Source organism: Canis lupus, chromosome 14 (genome assembly GCF_003254725.2).
Source record: "Canis lupus dingo isolate Sandy chromosome 14, ASM325472v2, whole genome shotgun sequence".
NCBI classification, from domain to species: domain Eukaryota; kingdom Metazoa; phylum Chordata; class Mammalia; order Carnivora; family Canidae; genus Canis; species Canis lupus.
Genome location: NC_064256.1, coordinates 55,806,982 through 55,826,568, shown reverse-complemented (window position 1 = coordinate 55,826,568; position 19,587 = coordinate 55,806,982). Strand labels below are relative to the sequence as shown.

Sequence of the window (19,587 nt, the reverse complement as noted above, 5' to 3'; positions counted from 1 at the left end):
TTATCATATATCCCCGATTATACTCTATCTTATATCAAATATTCATGCACTGTCTAGTGTTTCTGGCCATGAAAACTTTTAAAATAACTACCAATTACTTATGATGTGCCATTAAAGGTTTGTCATCCTACCTACCTATTTCATTTGAGCATTACAACAATGCCATGAGGTAATCTATTATCCCCATTTTAACATGAATAAACTGAGGCTGAAAAAGAAGATGCCCAAGGAAACACAGTAAAACTATGTTTTTGTCTGTTTATCTCAAAGCCTACTTCTTAAGCACTGTACTAGGTACTTACACCAAAAATAACAAGACAGGGATACTTGGGACCAACACAGAAAAAGGGTGAGAAAGTCAGCAAGTTGAACTCCTAACCCAGTAAGTACATACATTTGCACAGCTTTCAAAGACGACATTAGTTAACTGGGGGTTATTACAGGACTGTCATTTTATAAGCCACCTAAAAGAGGGTGGGAGGACTTGATGTTAGTCACTTTAGATACCAGATAAATGTTTATAGATTCATATTTATAAAACATATATCTAGCATGCTATTTTTAATCAGTTCAATCTCTATCGAATCTGGCTTTATTAAGTTTAAAGACTTGGAAATGATCACAACTACTGTCAAATAATTAGAAAAGGTTCTTAAGGGGCACCTGGGTGGCTCAGTGGTTGAGCACTTTGCCTTTGGCTCAGGGTGTGACCCCGGGGTCCTGGGATCAAGTCCCGCATAAGGCTCCCCACAGGGAGCCTGCTTCTCCCTGTGCCTGTGTCTCTCTGCCTCTTTCTCTGTGTCTCTCATGAATAAATAAATAAAATCTTTTTTTAAAAACAAAAGTTCTTAAATAAAGTCAATTTAAGTTCAGTTTAATTTTTAAAGATGACAAATGCCAACCTGAATCTGTTTTTAGAAAAAGGCTAGTTTAAATCTCTTGAAATCATAAGAATCCATAGATTTATCAGATTCATAAAAAGGTTGATAACTCAACAAGACTACAGAACCAGTTTCATAAGAAGGGGGATCCTGTTTCCAAATATAAAAATGTGTAAGTTCAGATCCTTCTAACTCAAGAAATGTGGGTATTTCGGCAAAAATTGAAGTGAAATTACTTCTAAAATATAATAAAGTAATTTCCTAAGATATAAAAAACAAGAGGAAGAAAGATATAATTTATCTTATTGAGAGAACAAACATTTTGGAGGCTATAAAAACATTTTACATGAACATAATTTTAAGTGTTCTAGGAACAAACCATTCCTGCTTATTAAAACACCTCCAAAAAACTTCTTGATGGCCATATTTGTTTTCGGCTATGTAAGATGTTTTCAGAAGTTCAAACCAGTCTCCAAACTCAAATTAACGGCATTTTACAAATACCACCTCTTTTACATTTTACTCTACTTTCCCAAGGAACTTATTTATATTCAGTGGGTGCAATAAGTTCCTCTACTCCAGATAAGCATTCTTTTATCAGTTAAAAAAAGCACCTATCCTTTTAATTTCATAACTCATTTTAACATTGCTGGGAGAAATTATATGAAGGGATAGATATACCATGTTTATGAACTGGAATGCCCAATATTGTTAAAATGTCAATTATACCCAAGCGGCTTGCTAGATTAAGCACACTTTCAATCAAAATCCCATCAGGGCTTTTTGCAGAAATTGACAAACAAATTTTTAAATTGCTATGGATATGGAAGGAGCAAGTATAACCAAAGCAATTTTGATAAAGAACTGACCTGGAGGGCTTACACTACCTGATTTCAAAAATGATGGTAAAGTCATAGCAATCAAAACTATGCTATTGGCATGAGAATAAACACACACAGTATTTTATAAAAAAAAAAATTATAAAAAAAATATTTACAAAGTATTTTATAAAAAATACATTAAAATTTTATAAAATTCTATGGGGAAAGGATTGTTTTTTTTTTAAAGAAATGGTGCTGAAACAAATGAATTTTGGTGGAAAAGATGAATATCCACCTTTACTTCAAACTATATATGAAACTTTACTCAAAACAGATCATAATACACAGAGAAGCAAAACATAAAACATTTAAGAGAAAATGTAAGGAAAAAATCTTTACAATCTTCGGTAGGCAAAAATTTCTTATATCTAACTCAAGAAATTGAAAACCTGGACCTTATCAAAATGCAAAACAGTATCATTAATAAAACTAAAAGCTATAAACTTTGAGAAAACATTGTCAATACATATATCTAACAAAGTACTTGTATCAAAATATATAAAGAACTCTTAACACTCAGTAAGACAAATACCCAATTTTTAAAATTTTTTTTTTTTTTTTTTTTTTTAATTTATTTATGATAGGCACACAGTGAGAGAGAGAGAGGCAGAGACACAGGCAGAGGGAGAAGCAGGCTCCATCTCCATGCACCGGGAGCCCGATGTGGGATTCGATCCCGGGTCTCCAGGATCGCGCCCTGGGCCGAAGGCAGGCGCCAAACCGCTGCGCCACCCAGGGATCCCCCCAATTTTTAAAATTGGCAAAGTACAGACACTTCATCAGTGAAGATATACCAACAGCCAATAAGCACATGCAAAGATGTTCAGCATCTTTAAGGATGAGGAAAATGCAAATTAAAATTGTATCACAAAATCTTATCACTACATATCCACTAAATTAGCTAAAATTAAAAAGACTGACAATACCAAGTGTAGACAAGGATATAAAGCAACTAAACTCCCACACATTGCTGAAAGGAATGTAAAAAAGTATAATCATTTTGGAAAACAGTTTGGAAGTTTCTCAACACTTGCCTTTCTAGATCTTTACTCAAGAGAAAGGAAACCATATGTCCACTCAGATAATTCTACAATTATAGCAACTTTATTCATAAGAACTCAAAACAGGTAACAACTCGGTATCAATAGGCATATGTTTGAGCCAATTATGATATGGCGACCAACTGCCACAAACACTGCTGAAAACATTATACTGAACAAAAGAAGCTATACACAAAACTAGTAGACATTGTATGCTCCCATTTAAATGAAATTCTAGAGATTTGGAAATTGACTGCAAAGGGACACAAGAGAGAACTTTTTAGGGTTATAGAAATGTTATCTATCTTGATTGTAATGATAAGGATGGTTACATATATGTATATATTTGCCAAAATTCATCAAACTGTTCACTTTAAATGGGTACATTTTATTATATGTAAATTGTTCTTCAATAAAATTATGTAAAGAAAACATTGTTTTCCCTATCATATTCAGCATATTACGCAATGCCAATTCCAGTAAGAACCAATTTTTTTGACTCATAGGCACTGGTATCAAAAATCTACACCGTTTTAACTAAATGAGAAACAAAATTTTAGTATTATTAACCTCTCTCTTCTCCCTCTCTCACTGCTTCACCCTCCATATCCAGTTGAACTTTCAATTTCTTGAAAGCTTTTTGCTCTTATTTCATATCATAAGCTACTCCTCTGCATTCAATAAGTATTTGTGAAACTGAATCACACAGTCTCTATATCCTGTCTTTTGTCACCTAATGTTATTCTGATAACAAACTAAAATATTTTATAAAGCCTTCAAATGTCACAGGATTTTGTCTATTTTATTATCTTTTCTCTCACTTAGTTTTAACACAATCTTTTTTCAAACAAAATATTTACTGTTCAGGGGCCCAATGTGTAAAACAGACTACATTTATAAGTTCAAATTTATAACATTTAATAATAACAATCAACAATGAGAACATAAGTTCATCTACCGGTAGTACTCATACTTTTGACTCAGATGTCAAAAGTAGTTATTTTTAATATGTGAATATATCTTTCTCTTTTAGTTTTGCAGTTCTTAAAAAGGAAATTCAGATCAAATATTAAGAGCAGGGGTCATTGAACTAAGGCCCAGGGGCTGGCCTGCCTACCACCTGGTTTTTTATAGCCCTCGATCTAACAATATTTTGTTTCGTTTTTAAATTTTTAAGTGGTCGGGGAAAAAATAAAAACAGCATCTTTTGGTATGTGAAAATTATATGAAATTCAAATTTCTGTGTTCATAAATAAAGTTTTACTGGAATACAGCCATACTCCTTTGTCTATGGCTGTTTATTTGCCACAATGGCTGAGTTGAAGAGTTGCAAAAACGACTGTATAGTCCACAAGTCTAAAATATTCACTCTTTGGCCCATTTCAGAAAAAAAAAATGGCGGACCCCTGACTTAGAGAATCCCAGCAGCACTCTTGGGAACCAACCTCATGGGATAGAGTTTAGAAACTATTTATAGGGACGCCTGGGTGGCTCAGCAGTTGAGTGCTTGCCTTTGGCTCAATGTGTGATCCTGGATTCCCAGGTTCAAGTCCCACATCAGGCTCCTTGCATGCAGCTTGCTTCTCTGTCTGCCTGTGTCTCTGCCTCTCTCTCTCTCTCTCTCTCATGAATAAATAAATAAAATCTTTAAAAAAAAAACTATTTATAGCAAACTGCATTTTACAAAGATGGCCACCACAATATTTTCCATCCTACTTGTTCTTCTGCAATGCGACCTTACCACTCTCTCACCAGGAGGAGTCTAATTCCCTTCCCTGTGAATCTGGGCTTGTCCTGGTGACTTGCTTCATCAATACAATTTGGTACATGTGGCTCCTGAGACTTCTAAGACTACTAGGTCATAAGAAACCTTGCAGCTTCCTCCTAGGACTCTTAGAATTCTCCATCATAGGATGCTTCCTCTGAGAACCTAGCACCATGTTGTGAGAAACTCGAAGCTCATGGAGAAGCCAAGTATAGGCACACTGTCTACAACCCCAGCTGAGCCCCAAGTCTACAGCCGGCTTCAACTGATATCCATGTAGGAGAGCTAGCCTGGACCTCCAGTTCAGATACGACTTTAGATGACTGTGCCCCAGCAGACATCTGACTGCAGCTGCATTAGAGAGCCCCGCAAGAGAACTACCCCTGGGTACCGCCAACCCATAGAACTGTGAAATAGGATAATAAATGATTATATTAAGCCACTACATTTTGGGGTACTTTGTTATACAGCAGAAGATAACTGAAACGCCATTATACTAAAACAAATCTAGGAAAGTTTCAGATGAGTAATTCCAGATTCCTGATTCAAGCCCATGCATAGCACCAAAGCAAACCCTACCAGAGCCTCCTGCTAACCCTCGGTGTTCTAGAAGTAGTTAAGAATGAAGGAGACAAGTAGTAAATAATACTCTAACAGAATCACTGTGATTTCCTAATCTATATGCACTCTAATGAGGCTCAGTACTCCTCAAAATATGCCAATAAGCCTGAATCTTAAGTCTGAAACTCTCAAAAAAAAAAAAGGAAAATGATTTTTCCAATTGCTAAAATTATATCAGGATTGGTAAAGAGACAATTCTTAGTTTCCATACTGTAAATAAACTGGTGATCATAATACTTCATTATATTTACTTAATAATCTTAAAAACTTGATAAATGAAGTTAGATGAAACATAGTCAATTATCAATATATGGCTAAGTATCAGTATATAACAGTTTACCTATAACAAATATGGGCTTAATAATAAAAATCCACATGCTGTTCTGCTTGTGTCACCTGCTCCTGTTCCAAAGGGTGACAGGTAAGAGTCATTCACTTGGATGTTTCTGATATGTGCCAGTTATGTGTAATATACTCCTTGCTCTAGAATATTTAATTAAACTCCATATGAACATCCTGTAAAGCCCACACAGCATATTTTCAATAGTATTATCTTAAGCCACAGCAGATTCAAATTTTGAAGAATGAGTGCTTAGTACATGATAGGTACCCTGCCATACTCTGGCGAGATAGGTCTTTGATTGATATAAATTTCATTCAAAAGAGACCAGGGTGGCTCTGAATTATTGACCTACTGATATCTCAGAGAACCATGGTATGTCACAGGATGGTGTGTTTATTTTATATCTAAAGGGATATTACTGGAACTCTTAAGATTCCTAATTTTTTTCTTAATTCAGTAATTATTTGCAAGATTAAATATTTATTTATGTGGCTATGATTCACACTAATGTAGAAAAGACTTATACGGATAAAGTGGTTTAAGAGGAAATCATTCCAGGGCCACCTAGGTGGCTCAGTGGTTGAGCATCTGCTTTGGACTCAGGTCATGATCCCAGGGTCCTGGGATCAATCAAGTCCAGCATTGGGTTCCCCACAAGAAGCCTGCTCCTCCCTCTGCCTATGTCTCTGCCTCTCTCTGTGTGTGTCTTATGAATCAGTAAGTAAAATCCTAAAAAAAAAAAAAAAAAAAAAAAAAAAAAGAGGAAAACAGTCCAAACTTTAGTGGCTTAATCCAATCCTACAGGAGTGCTTGACCAGTTAGTGATGCCTACCGTAGGGGGTGACCAGTAGTGAGAAATACCTGGGCATTGGCCAACTCTAACCAGTTTCATCCAGTTTCAGCAGTCTCCTCTCTTCAGATCTCCCGCTAAGTCCCTTCAAAGACTTCCATGAAAGAATTTCCACCCAGTTTTAGAAAGTGACATTTCCCTTTCTTTAGCCAGTCTTTCCCACTGCTGGAGTCTACTCTCCACAGATAACCCCTGCTAAGCGCCACCTTGGTACAAAGGTCCTGGCCCAAAAAAAAAGAGATTCCCTCAATACTGAGATTCCCTAACATCAAGAGTTCACTGGATAAGCCATATGTTGGGCCAGGAGAGCTTAGATGATGATAGGTGGCCAAACTCTGGTACAATGTGGTAAAGCCAAGATTTGAAATCCAGGCAATCGAACACCAGAGTATCTGCACTTAGTCACTAAACCTGACACATGCTTGCTGCCATTTCTACAACATGTATTAAACTGTATCTTTGTCTTTTAGTTCACAGTTACATGAATCCACAATTAACACAAGCAAAATCTCCATGCGGAAAATATTATAATTAACTATTCTAGCATAGCAATTATGACTACATCACAGGACCTGTAAATAATTCAAAATTTGTGCATTTCCTAATTAACACATTAATAAACATGTTAATAAATGCTTTATATTTATTAGGAGAAAATGATGGGATAGCAACACTCTTTGGAAAAAATTTTAAGTGATAATTCATATTGTCTTACTCCACAGTCTATATTGAAATTTTAATAGTATTTGAACATAAATTAATGCAATGACTATTATTATTGTTAAAAATACATATTAGCAAAAAAAAAAAAAATACATATTAGCAGTGACTTTTCCAACTCAGAATCCATAACAACAATGAATCCTATTCACATCCTGTGTAACTCCATAGGGAGTCTACGGGGAAAGTTTCCATATATGGTCATTTTTCCCCATAGACTCCCCATGGTTTATACAGGATATGAATCTGGCCCATTGTGACAATGAAAACAACAGATCACTGAAAACTTATGTGTAATTTCTGCTAAACAAACTATAGACTAACAATTAGGGAAACCAATACTCAAGTGAAAATAAGTAATCTGAGTATTTATAAATAACCACTAGGTATTTTTATTCCATTTCTGTACTAACAAAGTATATAAATATTCAGAAGAAAAATATTTTTCTATCTTATTTAGTTCAAAATATTTTCTTGATACTAAAAATTATAATGTCAACTATTCAACAGGCAAGAAACCCAAAGGAAATTTCACATCAGAACTTACATTGTCAGAAGGAAAGAAAAGATGATGCAGCAAAACTAGTCAAATGCTACATGAGCTTTATTTAGCTTCCCGGGCTGCTGTATGACCATGTCCCAACATAAATTTCTGTTATCTATAATCATTTTCCCAAATTTGTGACATTAGCAATCTGTGGCATTCTACTTATCTGAAGTCATGTAGAATAATATTTTTCTTTTACATTCACTGCTTGACTTAGAAGTAAGTTTTTTGTGTACACATATTTGTACTTTTGCCTTAAGTAAGATGAAAGCATCTAAAATCCAATACAGCTAAATACTAAAAGCCAGTTAAAGCTGTAGGAAAGGGAAATGGCTGCCTTCCTAAATTACCTTGTTCCATATGACAATAACTAATAAAGGGGAAAACAAAATATAGTGTACTAGAATGTCAAACATACTAACAGCAAAAACAGCACTCCGACCTAATCATGTAATAAGAACTAGGACTTATATTGAAAAATGGTCCAGTTGTAAATAGCCATTTTTGAATGAACGTGGTAACTATTAACATCTCAACTGATTCACAGAAATTACAGCAAAACAATAGACCCAAGTTTAATCTCACGTATGACTGGCTGTCAAGAATGGCCCTGAAACGCGTGTAAAGAAAGGAGTGTGACTCTTTTGTTTCTCTATCAAAGAGATGCCTGTTTAACTGTACAGTTTCTTGGTGACCTAATATTGCTAGAGTATATTCTTTTGACTATCCCTACACAATGGCTCAAAATTTGAGATAATTACATTATTCTTAGAAACATGGTACCATACTCACTATTAGAACTGAGAAGCTGTCAGTTGCAACTTAATGCATTCATCAGTAACGAAAACAAAAGGCGACAGCTGAACTTCTGGTGCCCATCAAAGAGATCACGTGGCGCATCACATGGACCCCAAATCCTTGCCAGCATCCGGCTACCTACTCAAGGTGATATGGGCAGCCAGACAAGGGCAGGGCCAGCCACACCAGAGCTGAAGAGGGCTGACACTGACACCCACCTCCACCATTTCCCCATTACCACTGAGCTCACTAAATCCTACCGCTTTATTGGCACGTTAGTAATTTATTTTTCCCTTTCACAGATGCACTAGATGTTCTTTTCAATTTATTACAACTACAACAAAATTTGGGGAGGAAGGATTAAACGACATTATTTGTCCAGAGGCATGCTGCTTCTCAAAAGGCAAGATGATGCTCTCTTCACTGGACTAATGAGGCAGGTTCTTTGGAAGACATATTAATGTATTAAGCCAGGCACAATTCCCACCACAGCACACCTTAAATGGTACCCTTGAGGCCTGAAAAAGTTAAACATGGGAGGGGAGACAGGAGGAGGACTGAGCCAGATAAATGTTAATTGAATAAACGTTCATTGTACTTGAAGTATTTACACTTTGGAGAATGAGTAGCTTTATCAAGAAGGATGTAATCAAAGGGCAGTAGTACAAAACTAGTTTTCTTTATTCTACCGGAAGAAAAGATGACCTTTTTCTGTCCCTTTATAAAATTTTAAAAGTAGAATTTTCAAATTTTTGTGGGATTCAACTTGATTTCAAAATATCACTGAATCAAATGAAGTACCAAAGATATGAATTTTCATGACTACTCTCCTCAACAATTCTCTTTACTGGTGGTATTTTTCTCCAAAGACTTAATTATTCCGAGGATAGAAACTAAAATTGCATTTCCTCAAGGCAGATAAAGAGCAGACATACTGGTCCCAGTTTCAGACGTGGGAAACTTCAGTCAAGGAAAAACTCTGTGAAATACTTCAAGACGTTACAGAGCTCCAGAAGCTACACCTCCTGCTTTGTAAGGATTAATCCACCTACGACATAGGACACCCACATTCCAAGCGGGCCTAAAGGAGACGGTGGCCAATCTACACAACCAAGGAGATTCAGACCCACTGAGTCAGGAACAGGGAGACTGGCACTGTTAAAGCCACTCCCCAGAATGCTATCGGAAGATACTCACAAAACAAGGTAATACAGGGCATTTATTAATTCTGCTGGGTAGCTATGTCGGTCTTTAACTTTGAAGAACAAGGAAGGGTCAACTCTCCCAGGTGAATTTTTTGTCACTTTCGAGGCTTTTGTAGTTGGAGGGAGGGTCTTTTTGGTATTTAAATCAAGCGATACTATTTTAGTGACACAGAACACGTTATAACGTGATACCAGCTACTAAAAATTCCTGACTTACAAAGGTCTGAAACATAAAATCAACTTACTCTAGTACTTGAAAATGAGGACATTGACATTTCCCTCTCTTACAGGCAAAGAGCAAGGGAGAGAGAAAATTTACAGAGCCATTTACATGTGACTCTACAAGCAAAAGAAGTCAGGATAGTGATTTCCTTTTGACTGGGAAAGGTTGTCACAAAGGAACTTTTCTCCAGTAATATAAATATTCTGTATCTTAATCTGGGGCGTGGTTCCATGGCAATAAACATAGGCAGAAATTTATAGAGCTGCATACTTGGACTTACACATTTTATCCTACGTAAACCATACTTCAATTCAAAAAATAAAAGCATCCAATACTAGCAAAGTAATACAACCAAAAATCAAAAATAAGAATAATGAAATCAGAAATGTTAGGAAAAGAAAAAAAAAAAACAAAAAACCAACCTTTCCAGGATCTAGCATAGCATTGTACACAGGGTGGATGAACAAGTATTTATTATAAAAATTTAGTGAGAATGCCTTAGTTGGTTGTCAAGATCCCTTCTGAACTAATTAGAACTTCAAATATGACTTATTTTCCTGAACATCCTAAATATAGACAGTTTCAGCCTCTAAAGGCTCCAAAAGGCAGAAATTAGAGGCCTAGGAAGCTATGCCTCAAAACAGAAAAAAAAATACATCTGTCTCAGCTCTGAGTATAGATTTAAGGCATCTCCTTATCAAAAGGAGGCAGTCCATTCTCAACACTTAATGATCACTGACAATACAATCCTATCTATAGTCTTCTAGGGATAAGCAAGAGGCATACTTAATACTCAATCAAGTAAAAAAAAAAAAAAAAAAGCAAAAATCTGCATGATGGTGTTCTGAATGGGATTCTTGTCTGTTCAGTAATCCGGTAGCTACGGAGACCAAAAGCAACCAGCAGTTTTCAAACATACCACACAGCACACGGGTGACATTATTAAGAGACCAGATTTGATAATCAAGAAAGGTTGTGTCTGCTTAGTAAACCTGGCCAGACATTGTTGGGTTAGAGTCCCTAGTCCAAGAGCCCAAAGACTCCCACACTGAGTTTCAGCTTCTATTTTTAGCTAAACAAAGTAGTAACACTAATTTTCCTTTAGTAGATAAATATCTCTGTCCATACCTAGGTTCCTACATAAACAAAACCCCATGAGTAAAATGAAACTGTAGTAAGTCCTTGTCACTCCAATAATCTGTTCCTACTTCTGGGGTAACAATAATTCCAGATGCACCATGAAGTGAATTCAAAAACATATTTTTAAATTATTGGAAAATAATGCTGTCATATGCTGAATGGAACAACACGTCTCACTGTTATAATATGTTGACCTTCATTAGTCAGAGTGGTTAATTTCAGCCGTGAGAAGCTTCCATGTGAAACAACAAAAATAATCAATCCTTTAAAAAAAACAATCAGGAAACAAACAAACAAACAAACAAAAACCCTGAAGGTTATAAGCTCTCTTGAAACACAACTATTCTAGAATAATCGAGAGCTGCACACAAATAGGCACACTGATTACCTTAGATCAGAGAGAAAAGGTCAGATTATAAATTCTTAGGAAATGCATTTCCTAAATTCCTGCCCTAACCCCCTTCTCCCCACAAAGATGGTATCTTGCCAGTTTTTCATGTTCTAGGCCAGCAGGTTGAGTCTCTTCAAGAAATACTTAACTGTCACCCTTGCTTATGAATAATGACAAAATATTCTGCAGAGCCTTTATGACTGCATGGGTTAGTTGTGTTATTCTACATTCAATGTTAAATAGTACTCAGACTAGTCAGGCTGGTCACCAGGCTGTACCTACCCATGGTGGCTGTCCACAAGTGCTGTCCAGCCCAGCCCATTGTGCAGGGCCTGCTCTGCACCAAAGCGATTCCACTGTACAAGTTTTAAGACAGATACGATGCTGCTGGAGCGGCTGGAGCTGCTGGACCGAGACGCTAGCCAGCATACCCACATTGAAACCATTGTGTTAAAAAAAAAAAAAAAAGAAGAAGAAGAAGAAAAAAGAAAGAAATCTCTACCATAAGACTTATTTCTTCTTCTCTACATCTACAGAACGTCCATCTTCTGTACATCATCCACATCATGTCTGTCCCCGAGCTTTTGTAAAAATATGGAGGAAGAGGATGTCATGACACCTTTTTCTCCTTTTAGGTAAAGACTGCAAACCTTTTTTTTTTTTTTTTTTTTTCCCCTTTGTAATCAGCACTGTCATCTCAGGTCCTCCCAGTTCCCGCCTGGGGCTTAAGGACCGTTCTGGAACCCACCAGCGACCAGCGATCAGCGACAGACCCGAGGGCATCACTGGGCACGGTCTGCGGGGACTGCCTGGATCCCCGGCTCCCTCCCTCCAAGGCCTGGTTTTGAGCGCCCCGACCTCCCTGGCCCTGGAGGGTGAACACACACACCCCGTTAAGGACGAGTCCCTTCCCCGGGGTGGGGTGGGGATGGGGTGGGGGTGGGGGGCCCATCCCTTCGCAGTCAGAGCCCCCAGAGCACCCAGGGCTGCTCAGCACCCGAGGCAAAGCGACAGGAGCCCGAGCCAGGGAAGCGTGACAGCAGCGGCCAGATTTCTAAGGAGCGACGGAGTGGGGTGCGTCTACTTACATGAAGATTCAGTGCCAAACATGGCTGGCTCCAGAGGCTGCTTTTTTAAAAAAAAAAAAAAAAGGGGGGGGGGGGATTAGAAGAAAGGAGGCGGGGGGAGGAGAGAGCAGGAGGGCAGAGGAGCAGGAGGGCTCGAGCGGAGGGAGGGCGGCGGGGTCGCGGGGGCGCGGCGGGGCCGGCCTGCTGGGGCCGCGGGCTGCGGGCTGCGGGGCCGCTCTCCCCGCTCGAGCCCCGGGAGCGGCCGCCGGGGCTGCGGGGCGCGGGGCGCGGGGCGCGGGCGGGGCGGCGGCGGCGGCGGCTGCAGTCCCGGCCCCGCGAGGCAGCCAGACAATAGCGGGGCTCGTGCAGGCGGCGCTGACGTCACAGGCTCTGCACCGCCCGGCCGCGCCGGGCCCGGGGGCTGGGGGGCGGGGGGGCTCCCGGCTGCGGCGCTGCGCCCCCGCCCGCCCCCGGAGCGACCTCAAGGGCACGCACGCGCCCCCCCCCCCCCGCCCGCAACGACCGGCACAGCGCGCAGACCTCGGCTCTCGCCTTCGTGCAGCGAGTCAAACTTTTCCAGGGAATTAGGAATATGGGCAAGGGGGAAAATAAGCCGCCTTTGCAAAAAAAGGACTGCGGAGCTCGGGTGTTTTTTTTTGTTGTTTTTATTTTTTTTTCGTTTCTGGCTGACAAATCAAGGGCTACATGCTCCATCGGAAGGTATGGGAAAATATGCACAGGGTTGCACACGCATGCCGGGCTCGGGAATATGCCCTCACAGACGCCCATCTATGAACAGCGAGAATAACAGCGTGAGTGCTTAGGGCACGGCTGGGCACTCGAATGTCACCGATGACACACTATTATGCTGCAACGACTATTCCAATGTGGGAAACACAGCTCGAGGAACATATGATCGGCATGTATTGCTCTCATCCCATTCTCTTTGCCTTATTTCATTTTGCCTTGTGAGAAGCTCCAGGAACATATGATCGACATATATTTCTCTCATCCCATCGTTTTTGCCTTATTTTCATTTTGCCTTGTGAGAAGCTCTAGGAACATACTATTGACATATATTTCTCTCATCCCATTCTTTTTGCCTTATATTCATTTTGCCTTCTGAGAAGCTCCAGGAACATATTATCCACATATATTTCTCTCATCCCGTTCTTTTTGCCTTATCTTTGTTTTGCCTTGTGAGAACTCCTGTGCTTTTCCAGGGCAACCCAGTCATTTCAAAGCTGTGTGCACACACCTGTGTATACACCAGTGTGTCAGTGGGTGTACAGGACCAACACCATTCTCTGTAATCTACTGCTGCAAAGAAATAATTGAAAATATTGTTGTTTTGTCTCTTGACTCACTTGATAAATAAAACTCTTCCTGCATGATTGCCTTTACTCTCAGAAATCTATTTTTTTAATATTTTATTTATTTATGAGAGACAGAGAGAGAGAGAGGCGCAGAGACACAGGCAGAGGGAGAAGCAGACTCCATGCAGGGAGCCTGAGGTGGGACTCAATCCCAGGTCTCCAGGATCAGGCCCTGGGCCAAAGGCGGCACTAAACCACTGAGCCATCCGGGCTGCCCTCAGAAATCTTTTTTTTTTTTTTAAAGCTAGAAGCATGCAGACCTTCATTGAAGTATCTATCCAAGACAAGCAAAAGAAAGAAAGAAAGAAAGAAAGAAAGAAAGAAAGAAAGAAAGAAAGAAAGAAAGAAAGAAAGAAAGAAAGAGAGAAAAGAAAAGAAAAAGAAAAAAGAAAAATTTTAATGTTTTAAAAACACTGAAATGCACAAAAAGTGTATATGTGTATATTCCCATAATCCTACACTTTTAAAATCATATAAAATAAGTTTCTTCTCCATCCATTCATCCAAAGTATATACCCAATATTTTCTTACATTTACAAAGGCAGGTTTTTATACAGTATAGTTTTTAAACATTAAATTCTGATATGAATGCAGAACTGGAAATTACTATCTAAAATATCATTAATAGCTTTTCTGTTCAGTATATGTAGATCTATCTCATTCTTTTAATGGTTGCATAATATTCCATTGTGTGGATATAGCACAATTTATTCAAGGTAATTTGACCTTTTCTTACCAAAAATGCTAACCCATTATGAAGAGAGCACAACAATGTTACATAAGATAAAGAACAAATATTTTATGGTAGGAAAGAATTATTTACAGAATATTCACTAAGTGCCAGGTACTATTCTTGAAACTTTACATGTATTAACTTATTGAATCCTTATAAAAACCCTAAAAGGTAGATACCATTAGTATCCATAATTGATAGATGGTGAAATAATTTGCCAAGGTCACACAAGTACCAAATGTTAACCCTGGGATTCAAACCTAGGTCACCTGTTTCCAAAGAATATGCTCTTAACCACTCTTCCAAAATGCTTCTTGAAAATTAATACTCAAAATCATACTTTAAGTATTCAACTAAAAGATAAGGAAAACAGAAATCAACTGAAAATGTGGAGAAAAATATTCTTAAAAGAGAAAGGTCACCAGAGAAAGCTAAAAATGACAGAAAGGACGATGCTGAAAAATGCAGGAATTAAAAAAGGCATCCCTCCCAAATTACGGTCATGGAAACAACCAGTGGAGAGCATCAATAATGGTGTTGAGATGTAACTGTAGGGCAATACCCTTCAAAAGGGTCGAAACCAGAATATACCTTACATAAGATCTATTTTAAATTGCATTACGGATGTTGGACGTGAATGGCCACACAAGTGGCAGATGGATGTGGCCAACAGAAAGGCAAGAGGAAAAGTAGAATGAGAAAATGCTCCTGGGTAAGAGATATTCTCCACCAGGGCCCATCATCTATATGCAATACCTGCTTTGCCAAGTCACTGATGTAGCTCCTTTCTTCAGCTCATACATGATGGTGTATATTTGCATATTATAAAGGCACTTTTCTGAGGGCCTATATTTATTCCTTGGTGTGGACTTCTGAGAGTAAGTTAAAGGTTGCAATATTTCTCAGAAAGTCAACTTTTTTTTAGAGATCTATAACAGGGTCAGTATGTTAAAAGCATTAGGTATCTCACTTGCCAACAAAATTGGACACAAATGACAACCTCTGACTCCTATTAAGGTTTCTATAAGTTCTGGAGGCCTGCAGTATTTCTAAATACTTTTAGAAGGTTGGAATCCAGGGGCACCTGGGGGGCTCAGTGGTTGAGCATCCGCCTTTGGCTCAGGGTGTGACCCTGGGGTCCTGGGATCGAGTCCCACATCAGGCTCCCCCTGGGGATCCTGCTTCTCCCTCTGCCTGTGTCTCTGCCTCTCTGTGTGTCTATCATAAATAAATAAATAAATAAATAAATAAATAAATAAATAAATAAATAAATAAAATACTTTTAAAGAGAAGAAGGAGGAGGAGGTTAGAATCCATATCAGTAAAGACCCATCTTTGGCAAAATAGATTTCAAAAAGTTATTTCACTCTGATTCTCTCCTCTAGGCAGCTGGTATGAGCTCAGAGAACAAAGACAAATTTTCATATGTTGCCTAAGGAAAATATAATGAAATAAAACTGATCTGATATCTTCCATGTCCCTCCAAAAAAAAAAAAAAATCACATAATGCATTCCAAAACCAAAGTGACCTTTGAATTATCAATTCTAATTAACGCCCATCTGCCTGCAACCTTACCCTTCCATTAGTAAAGAAAGTACTGTTAATTTCAGGATAAAATTAGCAATGAAAGGAGAGATCAATATTCAAAATAAGGTAGTGTCCAAAATCGTCATTATTAAATCAGAACACTGTTGATAAAGAGAGATAGTAGTGAAAATGTTAAACCCAAGTCAATAGTCACTTTTAGTGGAAATTCCATTCATAAATCCTTCAACAACCATTTCCTGGGAGCCCGCTGTCCCGCACTCTAGGGGTACAGCCAAGAACCAACGCCCTCCTCCGTGGAGCTTACAGTCTAGGCGGTGAGACGAACAAACACGGAATACGCCAGGGGTGGCACGTGCTAGAGAGAAGGATAAGAGGAACCTGGGGCAGAGGAGTGACAGAATGTGAGGGTTATTTCAGGTAAAACCGCTAGGTAATGCCACCCTTAAAAGATTTCAACAGACACCTGAAAAAACTGAAAGAGGGAGAAGAGCATTCCAGGAAAAAAGAAATACATAAAACTATTCTTGAATCATCAAGAATCATTTTCGACTGGATGATAACCCCTTCAGTGCCGTGATGACGTCAGTAAGCACAAAGTGATTAAGCTTCATGAATAGTAACGACAGTAAAACAAACTCTCTTTGCAAATCTAAAAGAATTTACTTACTTTCTCATAAACTGAAAACATATGCGTTCTCCTTTTCACGGTTTACTAGAGTAAATATACCTATATTTGCAACTATGTAAATGTTTATAAAAAAATCTCCATAGAAGACAACATCCAAAATAGCTTCCTACCACATCAGACAACTAAATTAATTAATTTATCTATTAATGTGGTAAGAACTTAAACCACATATTCTCTCTAGAGCACACACAATAACTAATCTTGAAAGTGTCGTAACTGGAATTTCCCTGGAGCCTCTGTTCACACTAAAGTTTCCTTAGTATTCCTTTTGATGTCTATTTAGCATGTGAAAGTTATGTGTCTTTTGGAACACCACCTATATGCTTGTAAAGTATTACCTAAAAACAACATAGAAGTGGCTTAGTGGCAATATATAAACTATAGAAAAATGAAAGAATCAATGATTGTGTTCTTTGGAAAACAGGTACAAATTTCTAATTGAAAACATACTCATAGTAAAAGCTCCCTGGTAAGATTTTAGAAATTTCAATTATTTGCATATGGCTATAAAGTGTGTTCCTTTGGCTTCTACAGAGTTCCACACACACAGTGAGCCTTCTAAAAGATAAGTCTATTGTCTATTTTATTCCGGAGCTGTGAAACAAAAATCCTGGTACTAATCTTACGAAAAAAAAAATCAAAATACACACACTACTCTCTCTCTTTCTCTCTTTATACATATATATACACATATGTATATGTATATATAAATCCATATATGTATGTATGTATATATACTTATGTATATATATATGGATTTATGGAAAAGACAGATTTGAGCAATTAATTTAAAATGTTTTGTCTTCAAAAAATATTTACCACAGAAGTCCTTTACATAGCAAGCTCCAGAAAGTTACATTTTAAATTATTGATTTTACAACAATTTCACAATTTGATACAATATTGTATCAATTTTGTACAAAATTGTATCAAAGACCCACACATACCTCAAAAGGGCTCATTTATAGAGAACATAACTAGAGCTTAAATCTAAACATAGAGTGGGATTTTGTTATTATACTGGGTATGGAAGGTAGGTCTCTCCCCTGGTGGAAAAATCTTCCAAAAGCCTTTGCTCTTTAATTTAAAAGGAACCTATTAGAAAACAGTGTCATCATTTTCCAAAAGTTCAAATTTAAGGTAATATAATTTTGAATTGAGGTAATTAATTTTGGCAAAGACTCATGTCCTTTCCTCCTTAGCATCACCTCCTCAATCTACCCTCATCCCATCTGAGTCAAGGGAATCCCCCACCTTCTCACCAAGCAACCAGCACCCAAGGTTAGCCTGATTTTAACATTTTATTTACAAACCTGCACTAATTTACCATTCAGAAACTAGAACTTGGGAAACACGGTTATGCAAATTAAAAAAGAAAGAGGCTAGTTATCCATCCAAAAATTCTAGACACATTAATATTCAGAAAATTTGGGATAAAAACTGAAATTCCCCAACTCACCTCATTATGTCAACTCCATCTAAAAGACTGAGCCACACACATGCACAAAACAACTATCACAATGCCAAAAATGTTTTACAGAAACCAGAAGCTCTGTGTAGACTGTGTGTATATTTTATTCTCTGTGTGGCATAATGTGAACTCAGATGTTTGTACTCTAAACCTTCTGGCCCAGAGGGGAGACATGAGAATTAATTACAGATTACATCTTATTGAAGTCTGTTTGAGTATGACCCAAACTGAAATAGAGAAAACAAGGGTATATCTGACAAATTCCCCTAAGTGCTTATCTTAAATATCAAAATTTGTATATAACAAATTCATACATGATATTTTTAAATATACAATCACAATCAACATAATTTTTAAATATAAATGCAAAGTATTTTATTTTAAATAATTCTATGTGGCTGGACAATATTTTAAATTTAATTTTACCTGTATAATCCATAACGAAGCAATAGGCAGGGAATCGGGTATTTTCCAAAGTACAGCTCTATCAGGCACAAAATGAAACAGCTCCCTGGACAGGCAAACTGCTCTGGGGAAAGCCTCCTGCCATGTGACATTAAGCACACACACACTTCTGCTTATCTCGAACTCAAGCCACAACTGACGTGGCTCTGCTCTCCTATGCCTGTTCTTTTAAAGTCATCCTAGAAACGTCTCTCTTAGAAAAGAACCGTTATTTCTTCCCATTTCAATTCTGTATTATTAGTTTTAAAACTAGGAGAAAAAATTCTCTTCTTCCTCTAAGTGAAAAGAACACAAGATTATCTATACTTCATCCTAGTACTCAATAGTACAAACCCATAATTGTCCAATTTTTTAAGAAGAATATAATTTTGTCATTATGTCCATTCATTTGATTGTATGCACATTCGATCCATTTGAAACACATTTGATTTTAAGAGATCTAATAAACGTGATGAAAGAACAATTCTTTAAGGCAGATCTAAAACCTTCAACTCATTTGTCTGAGTCCTGAAACAGACGTCAGATGGAAAGGACATATGGTCATTCCTGAGACAGACTCTATCTGATGTAATCTTAAATGTCACATTGCCACATACCATCTTTTCCTTCATTGCCAATTGTTTTGATCTTGAGTGTATCCCTGGCTGAAACTTTAAATAAATTTTAACAGTGGCTACTTCATCTTGATAGAATTCTTTACTCTGCCCAGAGACAAGATATAAGTAAATAAACTTTTAAAAACTTTATCAGCTTTTTTTATTTTTGAGCAACTTGGATGGTTGGACAATTTCCAATTTGGAGATATATTAAGCCCCACATTGCAGCTACTTTCA

The 19,587-nt window shown here is 37.8% G+C and overlaps 1 protein-coding gene across 14 annotated transcripts in view; it reads right to left on the bottom strand.

Annotated features, from left to right (window-relative positions):
• The window catches only part of ST7 (suppression of tumorigenicity 7), a 241,122-nt gene that overhangs the window by 176,026 nt on the left and 45,509 nt on the right, over positions 1-19,587 (bottom strand). For 2 of the 14 annotated variants that reach the window (XM_025464756.3, XM_049093847.1), the window contains exon 1: positions 18,716-18,843. The exons of 9 other annotated variants lie outside the window; for them this stretch is intronic. In XM_025464756.3, coding sequence (XP_025320541.1) covers positions 18,716-18,728 — 13 coding nt within the window. In that variant the 5' untranslated portion in view covers positions 18,729-18,843. Of the gene's footprint in view, positions 1-12,493; positions 12,575-18,715; positions 18,844-19,587 lie in introns of those variants that run through there. 3 more of the 14 variants (XM_049093848.1, XM_049093845.1, XM_049093846.1) reach the window with 3 other exon arrangements.